This window comes from Camelus dromedarius, chromosome 8 (genome assembly GCF_036321535.1).
Source record: "Camelus dromedarius isolate mCamDro1 chromosome 8, mCamDro1.pat, whole genome shotgun sequence".
Lineage (NCBI taxonomy): Eukaryota > Metazoa > Chordata > Mammalia > Artiodactyla > Camelidae > Camelus > Camelus dromedarius.
Window position 1 is genome coordinate 53,508,399 of NC_087443.1, and position 14,378 is coordinate 53,522,776.

A 14,378-nucleotide genomic window follows, 5' to 3' on the forward strand; every position below is an offset into this window, starting at 1 on the left:
AGCACCCTGGTGACTGTCCAAGGTCACACATTCAGTGACAGAATCAGAGCCAGAACCCAGGACTCCTGACTTCAAGTCCAATATTGTTTATCTATGGACCACTTTGTGCAAAAATCTAAGTAAAGGCAAACCTCATTCTCTTGTTTAGTAACCTGTTCGAGCTTGGACCTAGAACAGTTTAGACAGGTTCATCCTTGCCCAGAGATTCTCCTCTCATATTTGAAGCAAGCAAAGAGATGAAAAAAGAATTACGTAAACATAAAGAGGCATTAGTGAATCCTGGGGCCAAATGACATATATCTTTGATTTTACCACGTGCAGTTACATCAGATTATTGTAATTTTATATCTAACCATATTAGGATGTCTCAGTCAACAACAGGAAGGAAGAGACAGGGAGGGAGGAAGGAGGTAATGAGGAAGAGAGAGAGAGAGAAAAGCAATGAAGATCAACAATAAATGCCTACAGTTACACAAAACATATAAATGGGTCTTGCTCCAGTCTTATAGATAGGTTTTCCCTATGGTAAAATTCTACCCTCCTTGGATAAATGGCAATGACACAACAGAGGAAAAACTCTGGATCCTTCAGAGACAGGCACAGTACTTGGCAAGGTCTTCAGGGTGTCCCAGAGGTGCTGAATGCGGCGCTACTGTATTCAGAGTAAGTAAACGCACACTCCCCTAACCTCCTGACGGTCTGCCCCAAGAGAAAGCCACAGGATCCGCGGGGGTCCTTCCCTCCCTTTGCAATGACAGAAAGGGGTCCTGTGTGCCTTGGGAAGGATGGCTCCAAGACGCTAGCCAGTCTAGCCAGACCGCAGCAGAGGGATGGACGCCTTCGGGCCAGCCCCGGGCGCCGCAGCTTGACCTGGGAGGCGATGGCCTCCCCCAGCGCAAGAGGTCGGGGAGCTGAAGGTGAGAGGGCGGCGAAGGACAAGCGCTGTCCCCGCGGGAGGGGGCCCGGGGGCGGGGGTGGGGCACGGAGGGAGGAGGGCCACGCGCGCATGCGCCGCACCGCCACGGCAACCGGCCGGAAGAGCTGGGCAGCAAACCCGCTGCCGCGGGCGCTAGACGCCGCCGTGGCCGCGTGGAGAACGCCGCCCGGCGATGCGGCCCCTGGACAACTCCGGGGCCGCGGAGCAGCTGGCGTCCGGGCTGCAGATGAAGGACAACCGGCCCCCGGGCGCCAGCCAGCAGCCGGCTGCCGCCGAGGTAGCGGAGACCCCTGGTCCTGGCAGGTGCTGGCAATGCGGTTCCTCGCCGTGCGGCTCGAGCGCGCAGCAGGGTGAGTGTGGGGTGCCGACCCCCGCTCGGGTCTCGCCCGTAGGGGACAAGGCAGGCGCCAGAGGATGGGGGTCCGCGCAGCCGCCGGCCGGGGGCACCGTGCGGACCGCGCCCCCCATTCCCACGGTGCCTAGAGCTCGAGAACACCCTTACACTGGCACCTGGGGGGGCTGCAAAGCAGAAGCCCCCTGCGCCCTGGTCGACGCGAAGACCGGAGAAAGTTTCTGATTGTTTTGGAACCTGTTTGGGATTCTGAAACTGTTCCTATAATTAAAATGTTGAGGACAGGATCGTGGAGTCAGATTGCCTTTTGGTGTGCCCTGCTCGAGGTTGGAGGTTGAGGGTCACCGAGAGAGGCCATCCCGCAGCTGGCCCAGGTTGGGAGGAAGCTAACCAAGAAAACTGATCTCGATGGTAAACGGTGTTCCTCGACGAGGAAATTGGAAAGCGTCGAGGCTAGAAAAATGTTTGTCCCAGAGTCTGAGAATCTTAGGGAGCCAGAGTTGAGTAGGACCAGTGGTTCTTAATCTTTTTGGGTTAGGAGGAATTTTTAGCAACGGATGCAAAACGAGACAGAGGCACAGTCTTACATGAATGAGTAAGCAGTTCACAGACCCGCCTCCAAAGCTAGGGACCCTGCGTGAGAAACCCTTTGTTTTGTTCAGCGTCTTCCTTCAACAAATGAGGAAATTAAGGCAGGGAAGATGAGGGCTCTAGAAGGGTTTTGTTTGCTTTGTTTTTCCCAAGATCTGGCATGTGTGGACGAGACACTCCGCAGGTCGGGGCAGCACCAGGGATAGGGTCCCATTTCGTCAGAGACCTTGCCCAGGGCCCTTTCTCCTAGCCACAAGTACATTGCTCCTTGAACTCCACTGCCCACCGGAGCAGCTTCCTCTAAGAAGAAGGAAACAGGCAGATCTCCTTTCAAGACAAAGTTACACAGTCTGCACCACCACATCATCTGGGTCACCTCTCCTAAATGTGACCTGGGACTTCTATTAGCTGACCTTTTAGCTGACCCCACTTTTCCCTCCTCCCTGTGTGCACTTTCCTGAGTCACAGTTCACAAACTTTATAGAGACACAAACCCCAGGAAGATGGTTCTTGCTCCATTTTTCTCCTAAATACTAACAGAAACAATTAGACTTCTGATCATTTTACATGGGTTAGTGCCTCCAGACAAGTTACCCTCAGCTGAATTGACCAGATGTGCAGTTTTGAAGAGGTCAGTTTCTCTCCTTAACATCCTATGGCCGAATGTTGTTCTAATGGACTGCTGAGTTAGCCCTTACAAACTTTTAAATGGCTCCCCTGTTTGTGAACTAAAGAGGAATACTTCAGGCAGCACATGGCAAAACCAATGCAGGCAACTGCACCTAAGAATCTTGAGGGGTCTTTTAATTTCAGAGGAAGTTGCTAACAATAAGACTTAGGAATACTGATTGTAAGGTGACCAGATAATATTCCAAAAATGGGATTGCTGTAGAAACACTCTCTTATTGTCATTGAACTTTGTGACTGTATCATTTTAGCCTCTTAACCCAACTGGTTATCTTAAAGTTCATTCATGTTCAAGTTTAGGTCAAAACTATTACCCATTTTTCTTACATTCTTGGATGACCTTCACAAACAGCATATTGTTATCCTAAGACATCTATTTAGTTTCTTGAGGGATAACGTGATTTTTGACTGAAGCAAGGAGAAGCTGTCTTGGTTTGTGCCTTACATAACCCTGGAAGGAGGAAGCTCTCTAGGGGAGCAGTGCATTCTGAAACCAGTGGAGGTTTTTACACTGACCGAGATCCTGTTTCAGTGGGTCTGGGGACGGACCCACTTTAGTGGCTCAAGAATTGAAGTTTTAAAAGTTGATTCAGTTGCTTCTAATTCCTAACCCAGGTAGTGATCACCAGTTTAAAACAGAGGATACAGAAACTGAGCAACTTTTCCGTTTTCTTCTGACTCAGGAAATTGCACTGTGGCTACTTACTTAAATTATTTACAGTTGCCAAATTGTTAATTATGCTTACAGTAGAATATGACTGTGGAAGCACATTACGTAAGCAAATGCCTCTTTGCTTTATACTACTCTCTTGTTCATCTACTTCGACAGAGAGAATTGAAATGATTGTTCTGTAAGAGACTGAGGTTTGCCTGAGAAGAACCAGTCCTCACCCTCATAACAAATAATTAAGTTCATCCTGACCTTGTAGCAACTGTCCTGTCCCAGTCAGGAGCATGGGCCTTAAGCGTTGGCAGGCCAGAAAATATGTGTGTACGTGTTTTAAGGGAAAAAAATAAACAGAGCCAGGGATGTAAAATAAAGTTTTAAACGAGTTAAAATATCATGTTAAGTTAAAATATTCATGGAGAAAAATTAAAAAGTTTAGGTTGGAGAAGGTCCTTGAAATTTAGACCAGGGAGATGTTTTCTGTCCCTGAGCTTCCTGTTCTATTCTGCCTGAAGGCGTAAGTTCTACGTAAGGGTTGGGTTTCTTTTAAGAAAACTATTTTTATCTGGACCTGAATTCTGAAATTTCAAAGATGAACTTTAAGGCAGACCACAGCCAAGACATGTACTTTGTGGTGCTTAACTTGGAAGTCCTCTAAAGCACCCTTCTCATGGGCTGAGCGGGTATGTTCAGTTTGGTTTCTGCAGTATCTGAACACACAGGCACAGAAGAGAATGTGGAGGATTCTGACACTTATGCCAGAGAACATACTCCATGGCAACTCCTAGCTCGAAGTCATTCTCTTCACCTGTACACCTAGAACAGCTTCTGACCCAAATGGCATCTCCATCTATGAAGGTCAGGCTGTAGAGCGCTCCGGGGAAGTCTGCATCATCATGGTTTGGTCCTGCTTTGCAAACTGTCACTTGTGGGCAAAGGTATCTAATTAACATAAGGAGGTTGAAACGTATTACCTGGTGCTTGCCTTTATCAGAAAAGGCCATTAAAAAAAAGAAAAGAAAAGAAACATTGTGCAATACTCTTCAATGGCTGAGTAACTCATTGTAAATTCCTAGATTGGAATGATAATCTTTGTTTTACTACAAATTGCATGTGTCCATACATCCTTCAGCTCTGCTATGCTCATAACTGACAAGGGCCAGTTCTGTGTTTCCTTCCTGTTCTCTTCTTGTTTTTGTGTTAGTTTCAAAAAATAAAATAAAAAAAAATATATATATATAATCCTGAGTGTGTGGCCTGTCTTTTAGGGAGTTCTCTGCTTACCCTGTTGCATTTTGCTGCCCTCTGAATGACAGGGGGTGAGACTGAAAGCAGGATCTACTCCTGTCTTAGGCAGCTACGACAAAGGCAGTGGTTGCTCCTACAGACTGTCACTAATGGACTGAATACTTGATGCCCTGGAGAAAGCAGCAGTTTCCTAGTTCAGATCAAACCAAGAAGTTGGTATTAGATGGCAGTTCTAATTTTTTTCTTTAAAAAATTTTAAGCATTTTGAGGTCAGAGGTCTAGATAACCTAGCCCCTGCCATCAAAGAGTTTATGTTCTAAAAGGAAGATAAGTCATAAACCATGAAAAGTTAAAGATTTGCTTAACTGTTCAAAATAACTGAACAGAGAGTCTTCCCAGATTATGCTGTCGCCTGTGGTGTTAGACTCTACATCTTTCCATGAAGTTCTCTCATATTCTTTCATTCAGTGAATATTTATTCAGAGTCTCCCATGGGCCAGGCCTGAATAGGACAGCTGAGATCCCAGCCCTGGAGACACTCCCAGGCTGGTGGGAGAAGTCAGCTAATCAACAAGTAGCCACATCTGACAGTTACGACCTATTTTCCAGAAAAGGACACTTTTTGCATAAAGCCCAGTTCACCAATGAGATGATACAAAATATCACTTGGAAGCATTTTTCTCTAACCATCTTGACAAGCATTTTCTTAAAGACTTCTCTCACTGTCTTGGCAAGCTTCTTACTTCTTTTTGACTTACAAGTGAGGGATGAGTCTTCAGTGAGCCAAATAAATCCATTTCATAGGGTGAACTGCATTTTAAAAATACAGGTGTAAATTCTTGCCCTGTGTCTACGGTTGTTTATTCTTGGTGGGGAAATTGTTCAGGTCCAGAGATTGGATGTGCTTAGGAGGTTAATATTTGTGGCCTGTTAGCTGTTAATATTGTCCCATTTTTCTCAATTTCTAGGTAAGAGTGATAAAACATACACTTGGAAGCAAGGACTAACTAGAATTTAATCTTTTTCAGAAGCTGAGAAGAAAGCACCCTGCCCTGGACTTGGCTTGTTTTACACATTATTGTCTGCCTTCTTTTTCTCAGTGGGCTCTTTATTGGTTAAAAAAGTGCAAGACATCCATGCTGTAGAAATTAGTGCATTCCGATGTGTGTTCCAAATGCTAATCATTATCCCTTGCTTAATATACAGAAAGTAAGTATTTCTTACCTGCAAAGTAGAAGATATTAATACATGTTTGTAAATCTTTTGACCTGCTTAATTTATTTACTCTATAGCATCTGCTTTATTCCTCTCATAGATTTACCAGTCCCTACACCCTTTGGCTCTGATTAATGAAAAGTCACAAGGATCCACCCACAGAAGATGCCCTCATGAACAAAAACCATATGCCCAACAAAGGAGGGGAAACAGATTCAATTATTCACCACCTCCTATTTTGAGAACAGAGCTTTCCTTGTGCAATTCCTCCCCCCATCTTGTGCCACCCTCCCTTCTTGCCTTTGGCATAACTAGTATTTGGAAGAAAAAAGTAAACGAGAGGAAACAGCAGTGTCTCCTAGTGTCAGAGGTTTCTTTAAGGAGAACAGGCTGCTCTGCCACCAAGGCAGACAGAAGGTTACAGTAATGATATTTAGGTCTTCCCGCCAGGGTGCTATGGGAGAGGGGAAAGGGGATCTTGGGAAATGCCATTTTAACTCCTTTCTTGTTCAGTGTCCTCATCTGTAAACTGGAGGGGATGATATTCTTTGTTCTCTACCCTGCATAAAAACTGTATTCCCCATCCTTACTGTTCTCTCCCCACCCAGCCCCTCTTCCTCTTCCACATGGACCCCCCCCCCCTACACACACCCTCCCCAGGTTAAAACTATGTCTCCGCCACACTGTTGTGACCTCAACACACTTAGAACCCTGGGAGGAACAACCGCCGGGTTCCTGGTGGCTCTTTGGCTCTCTCTCTCTTTGGGTAAGGATGCTTAAACTCCAGATTTAAAACTTCAGCCACTTGCTGCCAAAGGTTCCTTGTATCTGTAACTCGGCACAGATTTACTTAGAATAGTTTCACTCCTTATCTGGAGACTTTGGTGGGAAAAGGTGAAAATCTGCTGAGCTCAAAAATATTGTCGGAAATTCTCATGTAATTATGGACAAGTCACAGTATTTTAGGAAATGATGCTAAGACTTCAGAAATTCCTAAGGGTGGCAACAGACCACTGATGCTATAAACAGCCATTCTTTCCTTTTTGGAATAAAAATATTGTCAGGAGAGCACTTAGAAGAATTTTCTTAAATCACTGGCATTAACCTATTTTGACCCATTTCACTATCACGGAAGACTCTTAGCTTCTCAAAGTATGGACCCAAGGAGACCACACTTTCATTTCTAACTCCAGAGACCCAGGGTCCCCGTATCAGGCCTAGATCCTGCTCCGAAAGAGTTCAGCCGTGGTACAGAGCAGTGAGCCTCCCTTAGCAGGAACTTACACAGTACTCTGTAAATACTTAACTGAAAAGCACTTGAGCAACAGTTATTATATTTATCTGAATGCTACAGGTTCTTTTCCAGTACATTTTAGCTCTTCTCCTAAGGAGAACAATGAAAAGTTGTCTCACATTCAGTGGCTAAAATAAATTTTAGCATTGCCTCAGCTTTAATAGGAAAACTCATAGGACTGAGAATGCTCACTCACATTCCCAAGTTGTCTTATGTGAGGCAGCTAAGTCACTAACTTGTATTTATTATAAAAATAACATTTTTTCATTAGAGAAAATTGGGGGGGAAATATAAAGAAGGAAAATTACCTATGAGTCTACCTATTGAGGTATAATCACAATGAACATTTCAGTTTATTTTCCTTTTTGTCTCTTTTGCAAGCATATATCTACACATAGGGGAAATAACACCTAGAGTTGCTGAATTATAATTACACTATTTATGTATTTCACTCGTACTATTTTAGCTTATACTGTGAACACATTAATGTCATTAGCTGTATTTAGGAAACACTTTTTAAAAGGTGTATAATAGTTGTAGACATAATAATTAATTTACTATTTCTTTTTTTTTTTTGATAGTTTTAGGACTTTTAAAATAATGTTTGATTTAAAAGTGTAATTTGCAAACAAATTCCAAGTTCGTTTAATACTCATTCCTTTCTTTGAATTTACAGAACTGGATTTATAGGCCCAAAAAGTCAACGAATCTTCCTCCTTCTCAGAGGAGTCCTCGGTTCTATTGCCATGATCCTTTTATACTACGCCTTCCAGGCAACGTCCCTCGCTGATGCCACAGTTATCACATTTAGCTGTCCAGTGTTTACATCTATATTTGCTTGCATATTTCTCAAGGAAAAATACAGCCCTTGGGATGCTCTCTTCACCGCATTCACGATCACTGGAGTGATCCTTATTGTGAGGCCACCATTTCTGTTTGGTTCCAGTGCCGTGGAGATGGAAGAAGACTATTCAGTCCACCTGAAGGGCACGTTCGCAGCGCTTGCACATGCCGTCTTTGCTGCGGTGACTCTAGTCATCCTAAGGAAAATGGGGAAATCTGTGGACTACATGTTGAGCATTTGGTATTATGTAGTGGCTGGCCTCATCGAGTGCGTCACTGTCCTTTTTGCATTAGGAGAATGGAGTTTGCCCTACTGTGGGCTGGACAGGCTGTTTCTCATACTAATTGGGCTGTGTGGTTTGGGGGGTCAGGTGTTTCTCACAAAAGCCATTCAGATAGAAAAAGCAGGCCTGGTAGCACTAATGAAGACGATGGATGTGGTCTTTGCTTTTATCTTTCAGGTTATTTTCTTTAATAATATACCATCATGGTGGACAGTGGGTGGCTCCCTCTGTGTAGTAGCCAGCAGTACTGGAGCCGCCATTCGTAAGTGGTACCAGAGTTCCAGATGAAGCATCATTGCTGAAATGTGTTTATTTATTTTTTAAGAACAAGGAAACGTTTAATGGTTACACTGCTACAGCAACAGCGGGCCACACAGACAAGAGGTGCCTATGTGAGCACCAAGGGTCGGTTGTTGGGGTCTTTTATAAATGTGTATTTTTTTAAAGAACACCATCACCCAGTTCAGACACTTCACACACACATGCATACACACACCTGGAAAATCTGCATTTACTTCATTGATTATATTTAATAAATTTCATAATTAAAGTGCCACTTTTGAATATGGTATGTCTTTAATTAGTTAAAAACAGCCAGTCAGTTTGGTGTAGCAACTTTATTTTAATCAATTATTTTTTGGTTTTGGGTTTTTTGTTGTTATTGGGGTGGCATTGATAAGAGGACAGATCATTAGTTGAAGAAAAACTGCACAATTTTTTATGACTAAGTATAAATATCTGTAATTTTTCAAAGTGTATTTTTGGTACTGATGGGATACAGGTGGGAGGAAATTTTAGATGCTCTTTTAGCAGTGTAGAGGCTAAGAGACTTACTGATAACAATGCTGCTATATAATTAGTGTTATGTTGATAATTCATTTGAAATGTAATGCCATTTAGGAGGCCAAAGCTGAAATTTGGAGTAGGTGCCTACTTAATGGTGTTTATAAAACAAATGAATTAGCCTTATTTTCAAGGCTTTTAAAAATGATCGTCATTCTTTTAACCCCTATTTGTGCCTTTTTCACTTTAATGCTGAAATTTTGATATGTAAACTTAAATCTTTAAATCACCAAATTTGGCTAGTGGTTTTCTGCTTGAGTGGCATTAGCAACTGTGGCTACATTATATAATTTTAATTGTCCTCTGTTTTTTTTTGAAACTGCACTACGTTTTTTTTTAACATGCTAACATTTCAGGTGTTTAAATCACAAGTGAGAAATTTTGGCATGACCAATGTGCACATTTCCATCCTGAAGTGTTTTCTCAGAACTAGAAATTTGATTTTTTATAAATTCAGTTGACTTTATGGTGTGATGCCAAATAAAATTTTCTCAGGATTTTATCAGGTTGAACCATAAGAAATTGATGAGATTTTACCTTTTTAACTTACAAAAAACCCCATAGTTTCTTATGGTTCATCCTAATAGATACCTCTCTTACCTTCTAAACCAAATACTTAGAGAACTTTGGAGAATATATATATATATGTATATATATATATATATATACATATATATATATATATTTTAAACTACTTTTTGAAGTACAGTAATCCTAGTAAACTTATTTTTATGGTCTTTTTCCCTTATGGAATTATATGTAATAATGCCTCATGTTCTATATTAAATGTAAAGACCTGTGAATCCATGGTTGATTGATTTGTGTAGTTTCTTAAATAGAAAAAAAATCACTGTTAAATTCTAATAAATCAATATGGTATTAAATGTTAGTGCTGCACCATGGTACTAGTGTTATGAATTCAAACAGCATATTTTATGTTTGGAACTTCATCAAGCCACTGCTCTACAGCTAAAGAGAGAATGTAATATTTAGGAAAACTTGGGAGGTCAGTCAGGAGGCAGGGAGTCCACGCAAATGGCTCTTTGTCACAATGAGCCCTTTATTGGTGAGGCTGTAATGGTCTCCACCTCTCACTGTATCAGACCTAGCACCTATTATTATCTTAAGCCTACAGATCTGAACAATTACAGGCTCTTTCCCACCCTCTCATCACAATGCTTCCAAAGTAAGGAGGAACTTGACTTCTGAGGTTTATGCCTTGGTGAGAAAGGACCTTTCCCAGTAGTTCCAAGAGGGAATTTTTGGCTTGCTGATCTTCCCAAGTGCTGCCCACCTGACAGAGCCTAAAAGAGGCCTATTTAGGGGACTCACACTATCATTGTAACTTTAGCCTAACTGGCGTTGTTAGAGTTTAGAGTTGCAAAAGCATCATTTTGCAAGCATCTTAGATAAGTATAGATTTAGGGCATTTTAGGGCTCAAAGGTTAGAAATCCTCATGTAGGAGACATGCTTCATAGGTGGGGACTCTGGGGAGGGGCCCTGCCCAAGATGGGTTCCCATGGCCTTATTTATCCGTCCTTTAGTTCAGTGATAAAGTACAGAAAGTAAACCATTGCTTGAGCAATCTAAAGTAAATTAACTCTCAGGGAACCCTCTTCTGGTTCTTTACCTTGCACAATAAAAGAACCTACAGGATCTTGAAAGGTAGACCCCCTTGGGCCTGTACACTACAGACATGTTTTATTTCAACAGTGTGGTTTCAGTGCTTGAATGCCACAATGTATGACCAAAGTTGGAGAAAATGTTTCTTCTCCCAGCTTTTACAGGGTGTGATTTTTTAAAACACTTTTATAATGTCCAAGGTATATACAAGGATATGTATTGTAACAATGCTGGGTGTGTATATTTTGCAAAGACTGTAGTTTCTATGTCTTGAAAAGGAAACTATTTTCTTAAATTGTTTTTATTTTACAATTACTAATAAAATTAATGTGAAAGAAAGCTATATTTTGGTTTTTATGATTATAGCAAATGTGCTAATATAGCATTTCTTTTTCCATCCAAGTGCTTCAAAGTGTATTTATAAAGGAGAGCAACCTCTAGACATTCCGTTGTGATGTAACCTCAAGTTTCAAACTGTTTATCTGTCCCTCTGATACTGTCACATCACGTCCAATGTCTCTAAAATAAAGGTCCTAATCTTATGAACCAGTGAGGCCTGTGTTGTTCTAGATCCTCAGAGCTTGGAGCAGCTTTTGTTCACATAGCTAATACGTTACTAAGTCCTCGAGTATGTCCTCTTATTGTCTCGTGAACTCTTCTTTCCTCACCCTTTACACTGCTGCCATCTCAGTCTGAGACTTCCTACCTCACACCTGAATTACCACAATAGTACCCTAGCTGGGTTACCTGCCTCTAGACTCTTTATTCCACTCAGACCCTTATTCCACTGCTAGACCAATCTTCCTAAGGCCCTGCTCTCGTTGTTACTCTGGTTCTCACGGAGCCACAACAATGCCTTATTATACACATCACATCCAAATTATTCAGCTGGCCCATTCCCACTTTTCCAACTTGACTTCCCATGTCCCAACATAAATGCAATACTCAGTCAGTCTCTCCACCAGCTCCCAAATTTGCCAAGAGATTCCTTCGTGTCTCTACTGCTTTCTTTGCCTTCTCTTCTTTACCTTCTAAGGCCTCTTAGCCTCCAGCGGCTCAGCTGAGCCTGTTTGCTCCACCGTCTGCAGCTTCCCTGCCCACACCAGTCCACCTTGGGAGAGTGGAGGAAGCACTGGATTAGCTGTCTAAAGATCTAGGTATGGTTTAATCACTTTCCAGGTAGGCCTTTCCACTTCATGTCCTTGAGCCTGTTTTCCTCATTTGCCTCAATTATTAATAGAAAAATATTACTTGCCCCAGCCCATGTTACAAATAAGTGTCATAGGAGGACCTGTAGACCATAAAGGAGGACAAAAACACTGAAGTACTGAACTATGGTGAATATGGTCGAGTTGTGCATTCACTCTCCTCTTTGAAATGATGCCTAGTCCACGGTCCTTACCCCTGGGCAGCCTCACCAGGATTGGTGTGAACAGTCTGGATTACAAACCTCATTTGGCTCCTTCCTGCTAGCACAGAACTCTGCTTTTGGGCAGCTCTCATTTCCTGGCTAATCTGCCCACGTAGGGCTGCCAAGGGGCACCAATCTTCTTATCTTATGCATAGGTGTTGCCACCTTCCCAGTTCTGGCTTTAGCTCTGTGGGTACTGCACTTGGCTCGACTAGGGGGGTGAGCCTGATACTCTGTGTTTCACATGCACTGTTCTTCAAACTCAGCATGGCTCTTCTGGCCTCTTACCTTTCACCCAATAAGCATAATTAGTCTATGGAGGGCAATCTAGTGGGAAGTGAGCCAGATCTCTTTGTAATAAACTGGCCTCTGACCCGGCTGTATGGAACCGTGGTCAGCACCGGGCAAGAGGATTAGGTAATTACAGTGTGGGCTGGGCACGCAAAGCCTGGGCACTACCCCAAGCACACTATTATATAACCCCTTTGGTCCCTTATATCAAATCTTATACAGCTACCATATTACTTAGAATTCTGCAAGATGTGCTATCAGGGGCCCTCTGTGATCTACAAAGACCCATTCAAGTTTTAGCCTATTTGAACACCGGATTTGGAAAGCCAGTTCACAAACAGCCCACGAAACTTGGCACTGTCTGTCATTTCTTGGAAACTGGTGGTGAGGCTGGAGGGTAAGGTGAGCAGGAGGGTAAGGAGCAGACATTTCTGACATCAAGGTAGGGAAGAAAATGTTACACCACAGAAGTCCAGTCCACAGGAAAAGATTCCACTGGGTTCCACAAGGTATTATGCCAGCTGTCATCTACTAAGCCAGATTTGCAACAGTATAAAACAATGCTATGTTAATCACTAATTTACAAAAATAGTTAGTTTTCATAAAAATGTTATTTATATTAACATGTAGTGGAATTATTTTAAATAAATAAATAGAAAAAATCCATTCTGCTTTCAAACATTATAAAAATATATACATACGTATATATGTATATATTTATATATGTATATATGTATATATTTATATACATATATCCTACATGAACCAGAAGCTCTTAGGAGTCTTCAATAATGTTTAAGAGAGTAAAGAGGTACAAGGCCAAAACCTTTTGGAGCCATCGATTTAATAGAGTTACCAAATTTGAAACCTTAAAAAACAAAGATTAAACCCATCACTTCTACTTCAATGAGGTTCTGACAGTCTGAAATGCTGCTCAGTATCAGTTTGTAAAATAGAAATGTCTTTCATGTGGCGTTTAATTTTAGAATTGTGAAGTTAAACAACTCTAAATCTACGTAAGAGGTCCAGATTATCTCCCCCAGAGAGAGAGCAAAGGAGCAATAAGCAATCCAGCTAGCCCATGGTCACCGGGGTCACGTCAAGTTGTGTCTGATACTTCCTGTGCATGTGCTTTGGTTGCTTTGTACGTGTACTTTAGAAAAGTCAGGAGAGTCAGTTGCTAGTCTGCAAGGTGGTATGTGCATTGATGCAATTTCTAAGGGCCATCTGACAGCATCTATTAATTTACAGATGCACATATTTTTCACCCAGAAATTCCATTTCAGAAATTTGTCTTAAAGATAATCTTGCTTACTGCAAAATGACATATACAGGATCATTCACTGCAGCATTACTTAATAGCAAAAGCCAGAACTGGCCTGAACGTTCCTCAGTAGATACTGGTTGAACACACATTGGTTTACAATGCCAAAATACACAAATATAATGCCATTAAAAATAAATTAAGCAAGAGCTTTACACACATGGCTATGGGATAATCTTTAAGATGGCTAAGTGAAAAAAGCAAGGTTTAGATGTTAGTACAGTAGAGCATGTTACCAATTGTGTAAAAAGAGGGTAAACAGAATATAGGAAGATACACAAGAATCTGGTAACACTGATTCCCTTTGGCGAGAAGAATTTGGCAGCTGAAGAACAGGCTGGAAATGAGACTTTTCACTGCATCCCCTTTTATACCTTTTGAATTTTGGGCTATGTGGATATATAAACTGGTTCAAAACTAAAATAAAAAGCAAAACTGGTAGAACAAAAACAAAAAGATGACTTGATAGAAAGGAAAGAAAAAAAGAAAGAAGAGGATAAAAGAGAGAAATCAAGAAACACATGCAAGCCTACATATATAGAGAAACGTTTACTGTTTTAATCTATCACTGGCTTGTCATGATTGACTTTTGTTTTCTCCTCTTTTTCTCATCCAGCCTACAAATCAGACTTATATCCTCACATTCTCCATGACTGAAGAAAATATAAAAGGAAAATCTGAATTTCAGCTTTTCAGTAGAAACATATCCCCTAAGATCCCCTCAAACATTGCCCAGACCTGAGCCAAATATCTGCCTTTCCACAGCA

The 14,378-nt window shown here is 41.8% G+C and overlaps 1 protein-coding gene across 2 annotated transcripts; it reads left to right on the forward strand.

Annotated features, from left to right (window-relative positions):
- The first annotated feature begins 1,025 nt into the window (after positions 1 to 1,025).
- Positions 1,026 to 10,924, forward strand: SLC35G1 (solute carrier family 35 member G1). 2 transcript variants are annotated; one of them, XM_031461401.2, is made up of 3 exons: positions 1,026 to 1,287; positions 5,511 to 5,691; positions 7,668 to 10,924. In XM_031461401.2, exons 1-3 carry the CDS (start codon positions 1,110 to 1,112, stop codon positions 8,404 to 8,406), a joined length of 1,098 nt encoding a protein of 365 aa, XP_031317261.1. In that variant the 5' UTR covers positions 1,026 to 1,109; the 3' UTR covers positions 8,407 to 10,924. The 2 variants fall into 2 exon arrangements, with proteins under 2 accessions (XP_031317261.1, XP_031317263.1); XM_031461403.2 differs by having other exon boundaries at positions 5,583 to 5,691.
- The last annotated feature ends 3,454 nt before the right edge of the window (positions 10,925 to 14,378 follow it).

What these genes read in the sequence shown, in the direction of transcription:
- SLC35G1 (XM_031461401.2), top strand. Translation starts at nt 1,110, where the DNA reads ATGCGGCCCCTGGACAACTCCGGGGCCGCGGAGCAGCTGGCGTCCGGG. An exon ending in CGGCTCGAGCGCGCAGCAGG is followed by an intron (nt 1,288 to 5,510) that starts GTGAGTGTGGGG and finishes AATCTTTTTCAG; the next exon opens with AAGCTGAGAAGAAAGCACCC. An exon ending in CCTTGCTTAATATACAGAAA is followed by an intron (nt 5,692 to 7,667) that starts GTAAGTATTTCT and finishes TTGAATTTACAG; the next exon opens with AACTGGATTTATAGGCCCAA.